General features: G+C 49.6%; 4 protein-coding genes across 4 annotated transcripts; 3 read left to right on the top strand and 1 right to left on the bottom strand.

Annotated features, from left to right (window-relative positions):
* Positions 1-124: 124 nt before the first annotated feature.
* PHYSODRAFT_499700 (hypothetical protein) lies at positions 125-1963 on the top strand (the record flags this gene model as incomplete). The annotated part of the gene is made up of 2 exons (XM_009527944.1): positions 125-568; positions 638-1963. The coding sequence occupies 2 exons, from the start codon at positions 125-127 to the stop codon at positions 1961-1963; spliced, it is 1770 nt and encodes a 589-aa protein (XP_009526239.1).
* Positions 1964-3434: 1471 nt separating this feature from the next.
* PHYSODRAFT_264185 (hypothetical protein) lies at positions 3435-5123 on the bottom strand (the record flags this gene model as incomplete). The annotated part of the gene is made up of 1 exon (XM_009527943.1): positions 3435-5123. One exon carries the CDS (start codon positions 5121-5123, stop codon positions 3435-3437), a length of 1689 nt encoding a protein of 562 aa, XP_009526238.1.
* Positions 5124-5318: 195 nt separating this feature from the next.
* Positions 5319-7040, top strand: PHYSODRAFT_264436 (hypothetical protein; the record flags this gene model as incomplete). Its single annotated transcript, XM_009527942.1, has 3 exons — positions 5319-5680; positions 5776-5863; positions 5934-7040. 3 exons carry the CDS (start codon positions 5319-5321, stop codon positions 7038-7040), a joined length of 1557 nt encoding a protein of 518 aa, XP_009526237.1.
* A 2754-nt stretch (positions 7041-9794) lies between these two features.
* On the top strand, positions 9795-10256 carry PHYSODRAFT_264390 (hypothetical protein; the record flags this gene model as incomplete). Its single annotated transcript, XM_009527941.1, has 1 exon — positions 9795-10256. The coding sequence occupies one exon, from the start codon at positions 9795-9797 to the stop codon at positions 10254-10256; it is 462 nt and encodes a 153-aa protein (XP_009526236.1).
* Between the last annotated feature and the right edge of the window lie 6783 nt (positions 10257-17039).

The raw sequence follows: 17039 nt of genomic DNA, 5'->3' as shown, positions 1-17039 counted from the left end.
TCGTTCATGAGAAATGGTTACATGGCCGGAAATACTCAAACAAATAACCGCGCCAAAGGTTGAACCCTCCCTTTGAGAGCGTACCAATCAACTTTTAAAGCTCAAGTAGCTTTAACGTCGGTCAATGGACAAGTCGGCAACGCCATGTCAGGGCTCCTTCAGAAACTCGTCGGCGCCTGGACGATTTCGAGCTGGAGGACGAGCCTTGGATGGCGCGGTAACTGCTCGAACTCGACGCGTTAGTCGACTGGACAATGCACTCGAAGATGCAAGAACAAGCTTTGGATGCTCTCCGTTCTGCACACCGCGGCTAGTGCGCAAGCAGATCCCAGTGGCGAAAGTCAAAATCAACAATGCAGCGGTTGATACCCTCCAAACTGTCTACGATCGAGTAGAACAGCGCAATAGTTCGCTAACGGATCTACCAGCTCGAATACCAGCTTTCTCGCCGATACAACTACAATGTGCAAAGCAGGCAGTGCAAGTTTTCGTTGACCAGATGCGGGACGTAGCTGACACCGCAGATTCGCAAGCCAGAGCCACTTTAGTACGAGCTTTGACCAACGACGTGATGCTGCCCGAAGGCAACCCAAACTCGAGAATTGCACCTTCCCGACAACAGGATAATGAAGCGGAGAAGCTGAATCAACTGAATGACATCACATGCTGGTATTCAGTGGGGAAAGAGATCGGTCGAGGGACGTTTGGCCGCGTACGCTTCGCCACCCACAGACTGAGTGGCACCCCCGTGGCAATCAAAAGCTACGCGCGTTTGCACGGTGCCAGGTCCTGTTTAGCCGTGGACGCAATTGGTAAGCGGGTTATTGGGGACTGCTATGGGGATGCACTCGAGTGGCGGCGAGTTCGACAAGAGGTACACGTTCTTTCACGCTTACACGCACACCCCAACATCATGCGCTTTGTGGAGGTATTCGAGACACCAACGAGGATACACGCCGTCACAGAGCTGATAAAAGGCACCAGTTTGTGCGATATACTTCGTCGTGCTCCCGGTCAACGACTTTCAGAAGCTCGAGCTAAAGGACTATTTCGACAAATCGTTGCGGGGGTGGCAGCACTTCATGCTCAGCGTGTAATCCACCGCGACTTAAAACTTGAAAATATCTTGCTGGACGAAAGCTCGGGGCACGCAACAGTGATCGATTTTGGCTTCAGCGACTTCGAAGAGTGCAGCGACCCCCAAACGCTTAATCTAGCTGATGACAGAGCTCAGAAGAAGAGAATGAGGAAGAAAAACTTTTGTGGGACTCCGTCGTACATGGCTCCTGAGGTCGTTGCAAGTGAACGATATGATGGGAGGCCGGTGGATATTTGGAGCCTTGGTGTTTTGCTTTACGTGATGCTCTGTGGTAAATTCCCCTTCCAGGGTGTTAGCTTCCACCAACTTTACCAGAAGCTCCGTAGTGGATCGCAGCAACTGGTACTGCCGCCGGCGCTTTCGATCGAAGCGCGTGCTCTACTTCAGTCGGTATTAGTTGCCGACCCGGTTAAAAGACCGACTGCTAGTGAGTTGTACTGCTGCTCATGGCTGCTGGAAGCACAAAACCCCGATCTACAGTATAAATCTGCACTACGAAAGTCATTTGAAGCGTGGCCAGGGATAACACCAGCAATTTGCAGAGTGCTGGCAGAGTACTACGATGTCCAGCTAAGACCTTTCAGTCTGGATCGAGCTAAAAGCCGTTCAGAGCAACTCAGACGGCTGAGTGCTTTTATCGACCTCGCTACTGCAGAGTCAAGCCGCCAGTTTGAGGAACTCGTCGGCAGCCTACCATCATTGTCGCCGGGCAGTGCTGGTTTGAAACAAAAGGAGATGACGGATCGTGAATTTCCTGAATCTGCCCTGCAAGTCGTCGAATCTTCGTCGACACAGCACAAGCAACAACTGGAAAAACTGATTGGGCTCGTGAAGTCATCGCTCGAAACGCGCACCCAACGTTGATGTTGATTGAGCAACCCGTGTAGCTTTAACTCTAGTATGGTGCTGTACACCCGTGATGGATTTAAGGTGCATGCTGTCTGGTGTTGGCGAGTCCGAGAGCACCTTATTGTACACGCGCAGCAATAATAAAAAGATGTGATAAAAATGCTTTATTTGAAGAATATCCGGGGGGAGGATAGACTGCAGTGTCGGTGGGTCTCCTTACTGGGCAGCGGCGTTGACAGCTTTTGCCGCCTTTTTCTTGAGAAACCAGTCATACATCTTCTGTAATTCTTCTGCACGGCCGAGTCGACTTTCAGCGTTTCCCGCAAACCTTCCGCGGTGATCTTGTTCTTATACTTAGTACCAAGCTTCGAACGTGGGTCTCATTTCCTTCGGCTCGGTGATAAGTAACTTATTAAGTGTCTTCTTGTCAAGCCAGTCGTCGAGCTTCTTTCCACCGGCAAAGACTTCATCGACTCGTGCCGTGCATAGTACTTTCTTGAAGTGATCGCCAGTACCAAGGAGCTTGTCGATTGCCTCCTTGGAATTCAGCTTAATCATCCGTTCCTCGACGCCCTCATGTTCAAGTCGTTCATGTCGTAGCTTCTGAGGGCTCTTTTGTTCGTTACCGTTCCAGCCGCGTTTGTTGTCGTCTCAGCCTCGCAGCAGAAGATGAATGTGGCAGCTGAGCACTCGCATCGTTGATATAGCGAGTACGTGTGCGGTGCGTGTCGTGAGGGGAGGAAGTTGGAGAATGGCAAGAATTAACGTGAAGGTTTGCCTTGGAAATCGGGGGCCCGCTGGCTGCCAGCCACCGCATACGTTGGCGTCAACAACCGCAAGGGATCACACTTTCGATACCCTTTCGTTTCGTTTCTAGGATGGCAATGCAGCATGTTATCTTGCGCTGTGCTCGCATGGGAAATATGCTGCATACAATTGGACTAAGTGCATCCATAAGTGAATCTTGCACCTCTAAAATGGTTGAACATCTTCCCAAAGAAGTCCGTACTCACGCTTAGAAGTTATCTCCCCAACACGAATAACTTCTAAGCGTGAATATCGGTAATATGTACACCCATACGGTTTTCGAAATATCAACGGATTAGCCGATACTATCGAAGATTGCTACTTTTACATAGCAAGCTTCGATAGCGTTATCGCTATTTAATTTATATCAAGGGATAACGCTATCGAAGATTGCTAAAAAAATGTAGGGATAACGTCATCGAAGATTGCTGCATGTATCTAAAACATGTTGGAATCTTCGACAGCGTTATCCCTTGATATACATTTTACGGTAAAATTACCGTGATAGTAAAGTTTTGTAAATTTACGGTATGCTTCTCGCGCTAGACCAACACATTCTTTGTCTTCACCTTACTTTGTCATCAACTTTCGACTTAGTGGATAGCTCCAGTCGAAAACCTCAAACAGTACAATAGCAAGAAAGGTTTTTCTACTGAATGAAGGCATTATGTTCGCCTTGTTAGTGGCATCCGTGCCCACCTACGAGCACATGACAGGGAGAGAATATCGCTAGCATACTCAATACGATCACCCACACGAATCCGAACGCATAGAGACCCACAACAACCGCAGCGCCCACCGGGGAAAGGTGATGCCTCATTTCTTCCAGTTGACGTGGTCCCTTGGGCAACAATCGGGTCGTCAAGAACACCACCGGAATCAACGGGATGATACTCGTGACCACCGACAGTTTCCACACCCCACTGAAGTCATGCGGTCGTCTCTGAAGATCCTCGAGTTCAACAGGCCAAATGTGGAGCAGCATGTTCGAAATCGTGTTGGCGAACGCCTGCGCGAGGTTCGTCACACTCGTGAGGAGTGCAAACGCCACTCCTTCTTGGTGATCAGGGCACACTGCCACGAACATTTGCGCCACCGGGAGATACTGGAACCCACGAGCGAACGATTCACCTGCAGCGTCACCCATCGAAAACCAAAAGGCAGGAATCCCAAGCGTCTCGTTCACTTGCAGCACCAGCAGAACGTTCAGCAGCGAGAAGCCTGCGACCACGAAGCCCGTAACGAAGTACACATCGTGCCATGGCGCCTCGTATCGGGGTAGAATATGCAATCGGTACACGACAATCGAAGCGAACGTGACAGTAGCTCCGATACCGCTCAGTGATCCGTACTCGAAGGCGCTGAAATCATACGCGACTTTCAGAAAATTCCCCCACGACGCATTCTGCACGAACAAGGCGTTCGCTAGCACCAGGAAACACACTGGCTGCCACGTTGCCCGACGCTGCAGCATGAGCCAGATCCCTGCTGCTTGCTCTTCTAGCGGCATGGGTCCGCTCTCTTCAGTGGGCTCGTAGAAGTACCTTAACGACGGGAGTACCGTGACCATCGGAATGAACGCGAGGAAGGCGAACTGCTGACCCATCGAGGCGCCCCACCCCCACTGCGACTTGTTACTCAGCAATGCTCCCAGCCAGTAGCCCACCATTTCACTCGCAAACCGACAGAGGTACACCGTGGTCTGCAAATGCGTCCCCTCTGGCTGTTGCTTGGGTTTCCGCCCGTCTTCCGTCTGTAGCTTCGTCTCCATTGACCTCTTGGGCGATTTCTGCTGCAGGAGCAGCACCCGATGCGCCACCAACGCGTCCGCCATCACGTCCGCCATAACGACGCCAACAGTAGCACCGAGCAGTAGCAGCGTGAACGACACGATCGTCAGCGAGTCCGTGGCGCTGCGAATCGACAGCAACAAGTGGAAAAAGGACGCCGTGACGCAGCCCACGAACAAATAGGGCGTGAACCGCTGGCCATAGATCGGGAAAACGTCCGGCAGCAGTCCGAAGAGCACCTTGAAGGACCAGGGCAGGGCTCGCACCACTGCCACCGTGCTGAGCTGAGCGTCGGAGGCGCCCAACGTCCTTGGGAAGTACTCGATGTTGGCTTGCGGGAACGAGTACATCAGACCCGTGATCATGTACGTCATGGGGATCGCCAGCGCCTCGAGACTCCACACCGACCCAGTGTACTGCTCCGGGAGGATGGAGGACAGCAGGAGACCCTCGTCCTGGCTGGTAGTGCGTGAGCGCTTGATGTGGTCGCTGAGAGACACGTAGCACGTCGAGTCGGACGCGCTCAGGGCCTCGTCCGGCGTGGCGGCATCACTTGGCTTGGCTGCCACTCGCTTCATGATGCAGCGGCCGAGCAGTAGTGCAGTGAGCGCATCTACGGATACCGTCGCTGCTAATGGAGCTCGTCGGAGCGGTCGCACCCTTTCGCGTCCCGTAAAGTATCTTTCACCCGTCTGAAATGTCCCCAGAGGTCTCCTACAAAGGGACTAGCGTAGAAAAGCGACTCAACAAGGCCACCACCAAATGAATCAAGTATGAACCTCACCGCAACTCGCGCAGCGTTGGTTGCTGCCCTCGCCGTCTCGAACGTAGAGGGTTACACGAACCCCATCAAGATCAAGGGCTACCGCATGTTCGACGCCGGGACGGGTGACCCCGTAGCGATCAAAGGCATCGACTACTATCCCCGTCCGAATGCCGGCACAAAGAACTTGAACAACGTCGACTTCTTCACGGACGACCAGGAAGACATCTGGGGACCAGACATCGAGTATCTCGCCGCCACGGGCGCCAACGCGGTGCGTTTGTACGCTGTGGATCCTTCCAAGTCGCACAATGCGTTCATGTGTGCTCTGCGAGCGAAAGGCATGTACGCTCTCATCGACCTTACGGCCAGGTAAACTGCATATTGTCAATGCAGTGCGTTTGTCGTGGAATACCTAACAAGCCTAACTGTCGCCCTGCAGCTGTGAGAACTGCGCTGTAACGAAGGGACCCGTACCCGGATTGCTACAGTGGTGATCTAAAGACCCGCGGGGAGCAGATTATCCTCGCCTTCGCAAAGTATGACAACGTGCTGGTACATTAAAATGGTTGTTTGTACACTAGCTCCGCAATTATCCCTATGGGCTAAACTATCGGTTCGATAGGTTCGATTGCTTGACAGGGTTTTCAGCGCTGGAAACGAGGTCAATAACGTGGTTGGAGATGACGCCTCGGTTAATGCGCCTTGCCAGAAGAAGTTCATTCGAGACATGCGCAAGTTCATCGCCGGCTGCAAGAGCATCCGCCAGGTCCCCGTTGGTGTCGTACTTGCTGATCCAGATCTATCCAAGAACAACCGCGAGCTCAACGCCAAGTACTACAACTGCCGCACCGATGACGAGGACGAGTATGAAAACGCCGAGTGGTATGGAATCAACGCGTACCAGTATTGCGACAATACGGCCAAGAAAATCACCGACGGCGGCGCTGGCGGCTTCAAACAGCTCCAGACGGACTTCCTGTCCTATGACTTGACGATCCCAGTCATGCTAACCGAGTACGGGTGCCTCAACGAGGGTTTCCCGAAGGTTGGGAACTATGAAGCTCAGCGCACGTGGCTTCAGACCCAGTGGCTCTACTCGTCAGACTTCCGTAAGGTCTTTTCGGGTGGATTCGTCTTCGAGTACTCCACCGAACTGCAAAACTCGGCGTACTCTAAGCCAGCATCAGCTTATCCTTTTACGAGTTTTGGCCCGCAAAACTACGGACTCGGCTACTTCTCACCCGCCAACTGCGATCACATTACCGAGCCGTGCGTGTACAACCCGATGCCCAACTACGATAACCTGGCCAAGCAGTACAACGCTACCGATATTTCAGGCGAAACCAGCATGAACGAGTTCACCAGTGACCGCGTCACGCTTCCAACGTGCCCGACCGGGTTCCCGAAATTGTCGGAGATCACGTGGGTTTCTGACCAATACGCGAGTCTGGCGTGTCCGACGGCAATGCAGGCTTACACTTGCTACGGTCAGAAATCGAGTGGCACTTGGGCAAGCGGCTCGGGATCGGGTACAGTCGACATCCCTCCTAGCAATAGCAGTGGCAGCGCCGACACCGACAGCAGTAACAACGTCTCGTCGTCGGCAATTACCGACGTCGACAGCAGTAACAGCAGTTCGGCGTCGGCAACTACCGGCACCACCAATACGTGCGGAGAGACTTCTCAGTTCCTCACGTTGCTCTGGGTGATTTCGAGCGCGCAGATTTAAGGACATGATGGTATTTGATGACAGCGGCAAAGCGTTCTGGTTAACATCCCCCTCCCCCCGTGATCCGCTGTCATTCCTCCAACTTTGCTTATTCATTTGAATCACGATGACTCTCTTGTTTTTTATGGATTCGTTCACCTAAATGTCCTGATCGTTTTTTTTCGGTAAAAATTTCACATTTAGTGACCATGAGGGATACGGTCGACACAAATATATTGTTTGTATGTGCTCAAATCACACCGGCTTTGGAAGCTCATATGCGGGGTCTTACCTTTCTAAGGTGGTAGCTACACTGGAAACGGTATTTAGTGTGTGTGAAATAATAGTATGAGTTCGAAATAGTCTTAGTGAGACTAATTCATAACAAAATACCAGGTATACTGAAAATCATATAAAGTTTTCTCACGTAATTGAGTCTCACTCACACTATATTATGTGAAAACCGCACAAACAAAAATAGTATGAGTGAGACTAAATACCGTTTCCAGTGTACCTGAAGCAGCAACTCGCTTTGAAGATTAGTTTTGACAATGTAACCACCACTCTCGTCGGAGTCTCTAGATGCAGTCGCTGTTACCATTTCTCTACCAATAACGCGACTACTCGGTCGCTGCACCATAAAGCGAGTGGGAGCCAAGCCGACGGAGTCCATCGGCGCTAATGGAGCTCGTCGGAGATATTCTTTTGATTGGATCATACCTGTTGAAGTTGATTTCATTAGTCGACCACTCACAAGCTCGAAGTGAACTGTTGTGAACAGGATGGCGAGAACGGTGCTGCTGGAAGCGCAGTACAGTATGAGGGCGTGACATTGATAAGGAGCAATTCTCTAAGCGGATAGCTTAGAGCCAGCGTCATTTCTTGTCAGACCATCAGTTTTAAACATTCGGTACTTTTTAATATGAACTTGAGTATTCAAAATCGGCTGGTACTACCGGTATAAAGCGGCAGAGGCGGTCGGATCGATGTATTTAACGAGTATTCAGTTTTGGAATAAAACGCCGCACGTGTGGGCCTTAGCGGACCGACTTCGGAGGCGGCGCGATGAACGATCGGCTGCGCTGCGCATTGCAGCCCATTGATCAACATTGTGTTCATCACGCCATGGCCCATGCCGAGCGCCACGGTGGGGCTCGTGGAGATCGCGTCGCCGCAGTACGTGGCGCACACAGCTCATAGAGCTGCGTGGTCAAGGCAATGATAAGCACGTGTGGGCCTCACCGACCGACCATTACTACTTCGGAGGCGACGCGATGAACGATCGCCTGCGCTGTGCATTGCTGCCCATTGATCAACATTGTTTTCATCACGCCGTGTTCGGTATTCGCTGGGCATGCTCGACGGCACGCTACATACGCTTGACCATGCCGAGCGCCACGGTGGGGCTCGTGGAGATCGCGTCGCCGCAGTACGTGGCGCACACAGCTCATAGAGCTGCGTGGTCAAGGCAATGATAAGCACGTGTGGGCCTCACCGACCGACCATTACTACTTCGGAGGCGACGCGATGAACGATCGCCTGCGCTGTGCATTGCTGCCCATTGATCAACATTGTTTTCATCACGCCGTGTTCGGTATTCGCTGGGCATGCTCGACGGCACGCTACATACGCTTGACCATGCCGAGCGCCACGGTGGGGCTCGTGGAGATCGCGTCGCCGCAGTACGTGGCGCACACAGCTCATAGAGCTGCGTGGTCAAGACAATGATAAGCACGTGTGGGCCTCACCGACCGACCATTACTACTTCGGAGGCGACGCGATGAACGATCGCCTGCGCTGTGCATTGCTGCCCATTGATCAACATTGTTTTCATCACGCCGTGTTCGGTATTCGCTGGGCATGCTCGACGGCACGCTACATACGCTTGACCATGCCGAGCGCCACGGTGGGGCTCGTGGAGATCGCGTCGCTGCTGTACGTGACGCACACCACAGAGCTACGCGGTCAAGACAATGATAACAGTATCATGACATGCAAATGAAACTCCAATTATTCTTGCTAGCTCGTCGTGCAATAGCATCTCATCGTACCATAACCATGGTGGATGGGATAGGACGCCGCGGCTATCGTCAGGCGATTAAACATTCCAAAAGCTGCACGTCTTTGTTAACGACCGACTTGAGAGTAGCCAGGTCAATATCACCGGGGGCAGTCAGTATTGTACTGCTCGCTAAGCACTGTACGTGATGCCGCCCTTCACGACGGGGTAAGCCCACCTGTAGATCGGCGTGGAAGCACAGTGATCTTGGTCGTATCCAGCGACCATAAGCGCCATGGTGATAAACAGCTACGCAGAAGTGAAGGGCTGACGCTGTAGTCGACAGGTGCTGTGTGGGCCGGGCCAGATTGAATTTCAACCACAGTACAGTGTAGAGTAGTGCGTAAGTAAGAATACAGCATAGATCTTCAAGGCCATGTTGGTTGCAGTGACAGCGAACCTACACCACCCGCTGCTGGTTTATACGAGGGCTGGACCATTAAGTTCTGTCGTAACCCAGATGGTCCAACCCTCGCATAAAGCTGCAGATCAAGCCTGTAGCAAGATGCAAGTTTGGTTTGCTGCAAACCGTCGAGCCGACGCCAAAGGACTATAGCAGCGACAGCGCTTGGGTATTATCAAGGCAAGTCCCAGAATTATTTAAGGCAAGTCCCAGAGACGCTTTACTTCAATATCCCTGTGCCTAGTGTGCGCATTCAGCAGAAACGAATTGTCAGCCAAGCACAAGATCCGGAGCTCAAGTGAAGTTGCGCCTCATGGCCGAAGAGGACCCGTTCGCTGAGATGGACGCGATGCTCGCAGAGCAAGTGCGCCTACGGGCACTCCCGCCGATGCGAACGGTCCGCGGGGTGCGCGAGTTCTACCTGACGCACAAGCCGAAGGAGGACGACTACGTTGGTGTGGCTCTGTGTGTCGCTGGGATCGAGGACCAGCCCAAGCTGTATCGGTACGACCTGGTCGACGCGATTTTCGAGGGCAAAGAGGCTGGGCTGAAGGCGAGAATGGCCAAGATGGACCGCGCGATGCGCAACACTATCACGTTGCAGGTGACAATGTGGAAGCCTCGTAAGCGTCCCCTGGGCGGAGTGCGCTGCCCGCACCGGGTTGGCGAAGTCGCCGTCATTGGCAAGGTCCGAAAGCTGCAGATGTACCATTCCCATCTGCAGGGGCAAGTGGAGGCGGAGGATTGGGTGGCTGAGCAGGAGCGCGGCCTCTAAGCGGTCCGACAAGTTGGAGGCGGCGGCGATTGCGGCAGAGTGACGTACTTTCATGAAAATGCTGAACAAGATGCCGAGCGAACTACCCACAACCAGTGTTCAGCAGTTTGCGTTGGATGATAAACATGAGCTTGGTTCATGCAGGGCCCACCAGAAGAAAGGTATTTAGCAGATCATCGTGGTAGGTAAGCCTAATTTAATATAACGAGTTGTCAGTGTCAAGCCATGTATTGTCCGTTTTAGAAGTTTGCTGGGAAGTAGTTGGGCACGTCGCTCTTGTGCCGTCCACCACCGTGATGCTATAGTACTGGTATGGCTGCGGCAGGTTCCTCAGCGACATACTTCGACCGTGTAGCGAGTTGATCAGCAGCCCCTCCAAGATTTGGTATCGCCGTGGATCTTGCAGCAGTTGCGTTCGTTGAAGAGCTGCATCCACAATAAAGTAATAAGGGCATGTACTGCATGGGATCGGGCTTGACGTCGGCAGACAGGACCAGTTACCGGTCGGAGGGGAAGCTCAACAGCTTCTCGCCCACGAATATGAGCTTGAGCAACTCGGAGCAATAGTCGACGATGATCTTTGACAACAGTGGCTTGGGTTTTGGGTGCGAGGGCAGTGTGGGGGTGAGCGTGTGGTCATCTTGACAGCGGGACCGAAGCCTGCGGTCATCTCGCCAGCACGCCCACGATCATCTCGTGCGTCGAGGCACTAACCTCGACTAATTGTGCAATTGTACTAACAGTGACGCACTATTAGTACAACTGCAGCCACTGGCCAAAATTTCATTTTCTCCTCCAATCCAATTTTTCAGTTTCATATTTTCCAGTAACCAAATCTTCAGGTATTTACTTCTGTAGTAGCAAAGAGCAGTTTTCTCGGAGACATCCAATGGAGGAAGAGACTAAGTGTGAAGATGGCGCTGGGTGCGGGCTGAGTGCACAGGTGCGAGCGATTCGTAGTAGCCCTATGTATGCAGTACTGCTTGCGGAACAAAGACGAATAAGAACAGAACGAGAACAAGCTTCGGATAGCAATAAGCGCAGACACAATGACGAAGATAACCAGCCGAGTCGGAAACGTCGTAAAGTTGATAGACAGCGGGAAGCAGAGTATCAACGCTTTCACCGGTTTCGAAACCAAGCATTAAGAGATGAGACTGCGTTTTATACCTCCGCGGAGCTCGATGCAATGGATAGCACTTTAAACATTAAGGTACCAACCGAGGTAGACCTAGCTAGACTTCAGCATTCTGCAGTTAGGATGTTTGAGGCTTCAACCGGTGAAGGAGCAATTTGCTGCGTGTGCGAGCTTTTGCATCCTATGAATGATGTACAACTGACACCTTTGACGGATACCATTGCCGAGGTAAGGTGTTCTCTGGTTAATTTAGGTGTCATGCGAAACTTCTCTTACCCTTGTGTTCGACAGAGCATGACGCGGTTATTGCGGATACCCGACAACGCAGATATACGAGAGTTTATCTTGAAGCAATACGACGCGTCAGCACTCGATGCTCGGATGAAGGACCTTCTCCTTTTCCCACCAGGTAAGATACAATGGAAACATTCAGCTACTACTGTGTTCTCATACTCGCTCTAATGTTGTAGCCATTCACAGAGAAAATAACTCAACAATTATGCAGGTTTGTCGCGACTGCTTCGAATATATCAGCAATAAAAGTAATCGCAAGCCTCCTGCTTTCGCCATTGCGAATGGCAATTATGTAGGTTGGCTACCGCAAGAGTTTCCACCACTTTCTCGTACCGATGAACAAGCCATTGCATTGGTGGCACCTTGCGTGTCCATATCAACAGTCACTGGAGGAAATTGCAAAACGATACGATCACATCACTACACGGTGAAAAATACTGAAGGGCCCGTCGTTTCCATGCTCCCTCGCGATATCTCAGAGCGCGTGCGCGTGACCATCGTTGGAAATCTAACTTCTGAGCAAGATGCAGCCTGTCGAAAACGCTATGAATCAAATGTTGAAAACTGCCGCCAGGTATGGCATTTCTAATGGAAAACAACAAGGTATATCGAGAACATAAAGATGAGTGGCAATTGAATGCAAACGAAAGTTGTAGAACCCGAATAATCCAAAGAACAGGTACATCAACATTAAACAGTGATAATGATAGTCTAGCCGAAGCTGTAAGAGACTACGCTACATACAACAACGCCGGATCTGCCATTGCCGAGGGCTCTGATAAATCTCTTGAAAATTGTTGGATAGGAACCTCTAGCCTTATCATGCAGCCACCTACTATCACGAATGATGTTGTTGTCAGAAAATCCAATGCGTTTGTGTCGGCAGATCGCTGGAAGGCATGTGTGCAAATGTTTCCGACATTATTTCCGGGAGGTTGTGGGGGTCTGAGAGAAAAGCGCCTCAATCCTATTTCAGTGGAGCGATGGATACAACGGCTGCTACATATCGGGGATCATCGATTTGAAACACACTATGCATTTTTACTCCTCGCATTTGATTATCTGGCACTGCAAAGTCCAAGACAAGCACTGCACATTAAACTTCATGTGTCATCTGACGCGTTAAAAGCAGGATTGATCTCCCGTTATGTAATTCGTCGTTCCGTGGAATACCACGCCCATGTTGTTACAGCAGAAGCGCATGGAAAGAAGCCAAATCCACCCCCAAAAGAGGTTCAACAGGTTATTAACCTACGTAGAGGTCTTCGTACCAGTGAGACAGCATTTTATGGATCGAAGTTGAGCAGAATGCGAGCACGACACGATCTTTTCGGATATATGAATCGTTTTGGACCACTACAGCTATTTTTTACGGTATCACCCGATACCGCTGGGACTTATACAATTGCTGAACAATCTGGTGTACTACCGCATCACGTAATCGAAGAAGCCAACATGCGTCTTTTACCAAACCGTGCTGATCGGAAGCGCATTGCCAACAACCACCCAATGTAGTGCGACTTATTTTTTGATAGAATAATGACTATTATAATTGATGTTTTTCTTGTGTGGGATCGAAAGACACATCAACCCAAGAAAGGAGGGGGAATTTTCGGTGTGGTTCGAGCATTTGGGGCTGCCGCAGAAACACAACAGGGTGGTGATCTCCATGCCCACTTCGCGGTATGGTTACACGGATTTCCTACCACGTCACAGCAAATGAAAGAAGCCATATCTTCGAACGCAGCATTCACACAGCGTCTAACCGATTATGTTGATTGCATTTCAACAACAACTATCTCAGTGGTTGAATCACCAAATCGTTGCTTCAATGAGGACGCTGGAGAATTGAAACCAGTTGCGGTCGGTATCGATGGATACCGGAAGCCATTGCCAGGACAACATGCACCGATTACTTCTTGTTGTCAGATTTGTAATGTCAAGTATAGAGACAAAGATGTGATTAATGCTGCGATTGATATTGCTGCGCGTCGCAATGCAGTAAAGTTATCACCTGAAAACATTGATTTTATTATATGCTCCCCACCGCGTAATAATGATAATAGCTCATTGTCGGCACTAGAATTAAGCCTCATCGTCCGCGATGTACAAGTTCACTATTGGAGCCACGCAAATTCTTGCCTTAAGCCTACACGCAGAACACCGAAAGCATCTGTCTGCCGTTTCTTTAAGCCGCATGAACCTAGACTAGAAAACACTTGCATCGACGACGGGAACGATTTGCAGTTGAGCCGGTCGATTGGATCAGAGTACGTAAATGCATACAATCGAACGTTAATTCAAACGCTAAAATGTAACCACGACGAGCAGCTTGTGTTTGGAGCCAGCGCTAAAAACGCAGCAGCATACATTTGCAAGTATTGCATGAAAATGCAAAATCCCATCGAAAACGAAGTTCGCTTTTCAGTTGGTGTATTCAACAAAGCTGTGGAAAAAGCAGATTGGTCAACCCATCACACTGCAGAACGGAGAGGGTACAAATTGCTCTCATCTATCTATATGCGCTGACGAACGGCCAAGAAGTTGCAGCACCAATGGCCGCTTTATATATTCATCGCGGTAGTCCATTTTGGTTCTCACATGAACATACGTATGTGAACCTCGAAAAGATGCTACAGAGTACAAATTCACCGACAGTTGAAATTACGACCCCCGAAGATATTAACTCGGATTCAAACGGGCCCGTATCGAATGGTAAACGCAAGCTAAGTATGTACTGGAAACGACAAGAAGAGTTAGATAACGTCAATTTTATCACTATTTGTGAATGGTACCACAGCGGAAAGAAACAAGACGCCGATGGGGCGCTACACTTTGAAAAAAATGCACATCGGCAACTTTTCATCATGTCAGGAAAGCAATTGCCAGATCTTAACGCTAACACATCTGATACTGACAGAAAGTTTTACTATTTGGTGCTTTTGACACTTTTTAAACCACATCGAGAAGGTAGAATTGTTGGAGGGTATCCAAACGCTGAACGCGCTTACATTGGGTTTAAATTCACGTGCTCAGCTCTTGAACAAACTCAAATGAGGGAATTCGAAGAGAAGTGGATAGATTATTACAGGTCTGAAGCTATAGAAAAAGAAGAGCAAGAATCACAAGAAGACATTCTGCTTCGCACAAAATCTCCTTCGAGAGCTTCATGGCAGCCCTACGATCGAGAAACAGAAATAGACAATGACGACTTTTCCGATGCGGCAAGGAGCGACGGCGATAATAGCGACAACGAGTTAAAAACATACATGGATCAATTAATCAGCGAAACATTGTACACGTGTCCTGTTGATGCAGTTCAGAATTTGCGCTCCACAATCAACGACACATGCGATAATTACTCACAACCAGCAGAGGCTTTTGTACCCGCTTACACATCATTCGAAGACTACACCGAACACGTCACTTCATACAACAGTGACAATAACACATCAACAGGAACTAGCGATTTCATTGCAGCTTTTCCTGAAGCCAAGACAAGATTAGAAAGACTCCAGGACTGCATCGAAGCAGTTCCCTGGGGGGCTGATCAAGCCACAGCCACTTCGATAAGTTCTATACCTGCCTTTCCTAGCATTGAAACGGTCTCAAAGGCCTTTAACTTCAACTTTTGGCAGCACGCGATATTTGAAATTGCAGCGAGGCATCTCCTATTTGCATACTTGTCAGATATCAAAGATGCTTTACAAGAACCATTATTTCCAGAAGGTTTTGTCTTGCAGCCCTATGCTATCAAAGAACAGCTTATAGCGTACGTCGGAGGAGAAGCTGGTACTGGTAAATCACGAGTAATTCTCGCACTACTACTATTTGCCGAGAAGTGGGGTCGAGAAGGAAGCGTTGAAACCCTTGCCTTTACAGGAGTGGCGGCAATGAATATAAAAGGCAGAACAATACACTCCGCACGCAACCTTCAGCTAAACGGTACACAATCCAACTCTCCTCCCAGTTTGCAAATGAAAAATGCTTTTCAAAAGGTGGTATTAGTTATAATGGACGAAATATCTATGACAGATCAAGGGTTACTAGGTTCCGCTGACATGACATCACGAGCAATGTCCGATCAACCCCACAAAATAATGGGTGGAAAGCATGCCATGTACTTTGGTGACTGGTTACAGTTACCACCTGTACGTGGAACACCATGTAAGTTCTAACCAGTTTTTTTATTAGTATCTTCGTTTGCTAATTGGCAATTCATATCATTCCCATGGTCGCAGGCTTTAAACCTCCACCTCGAGCAGCAAGCACCGCTAGGAATGTTGGGTTTGAAGTCTACAACTCCATCAACTATGTCATCTTTCTCACCGAAAATATGCGTGCCAAAATCGACCCAATCTACGCAGAAATTTTGAGGGAACTTCGATGGGGTAGACTATCAGACGCTCACCGAAAATAATTAAACTCCAGAGTATTTACAGACGCGCGACGTTCAGTGAGTAAAGCTGGTCGTTCTCCGGATTCCTATTACAATCCTGTTCTTGTCGCCACTAATGCTCTACGATGTGCAATTAATGACACAATGACAATCCAAGCATGTACAAAGACTAACACTACGATATACGAAATCTCGGCAAAGCCGACACCTCGATCAAAGGCAATCTTCAACAAAATAGTTAACGCAAACGACGATGAAACTGACCGAATTCCAATGAAATTAATCTGCTTCATTGGTATGCCAGTAATGATTACAAGAAACCACCCCGCTCTAAAAGATGCAAACGTTATTGCTAATGGAACAACCGGAATCATAGTAGGTTTCGCGCCTCCACTACAAGAATCTGCATGTCGTAATAAACTAGTTCATGGCACTATCGTAAAAGAGGTGCTTAACCCCCCCGACCTAATTATCATTCGCGTTCACGACTGCGAAAGCACATTGGTAGATGGATACCCTCCGGGAACTATCGGAATACCAGTTCTTAACGCACAGATTAAGCTGTCAAAATTCAAGAATCTAGCTCGCTCATCGATTTCAGTTCGTCAATTTGCAATAGTGTCAGCCTTCTCCTGCACAGCTGAAAAACTACAAGGGAAAACCTGCAAGGATGGCGTTACGGTAACGCCCTTAGAAAGACCAGGAATGCCACATCAAACTCTCTATGTTGCACTATCACGAACGACATCACTGCAAAATCTAACACTTACCGAAGATATCACACCAGAATACATGCAGCAGTTCCAACCTCCTCCTACGTATGTAGCCGAAATGCTACGACTCCAAGCTCTCATAGATGTGCCACCATATATTCCTTCTGAAGAGCTTAAAATTCAGTATCTGGCTGGAGAAAAACAACATACATACAGCAACTTGAAAAATAGCCGAATAT

Source organism: Phytophthora sojae (genome assembly GCF_000149755.1).
Source record: "Phytophthora sojae unplaced genomic scaffold PHYSOscaffold_4, whole genome shotgun sequence".
Lineage (NCBI taxonomy): Eukaryota > Oomycota > Peronosporomycetes > Peronosporales > Peronosporaceae > Phytophthora > Phytophthora sojae.
This window is presented reverse-complemented; position numbering and strand designations above follow the sequence as displayed.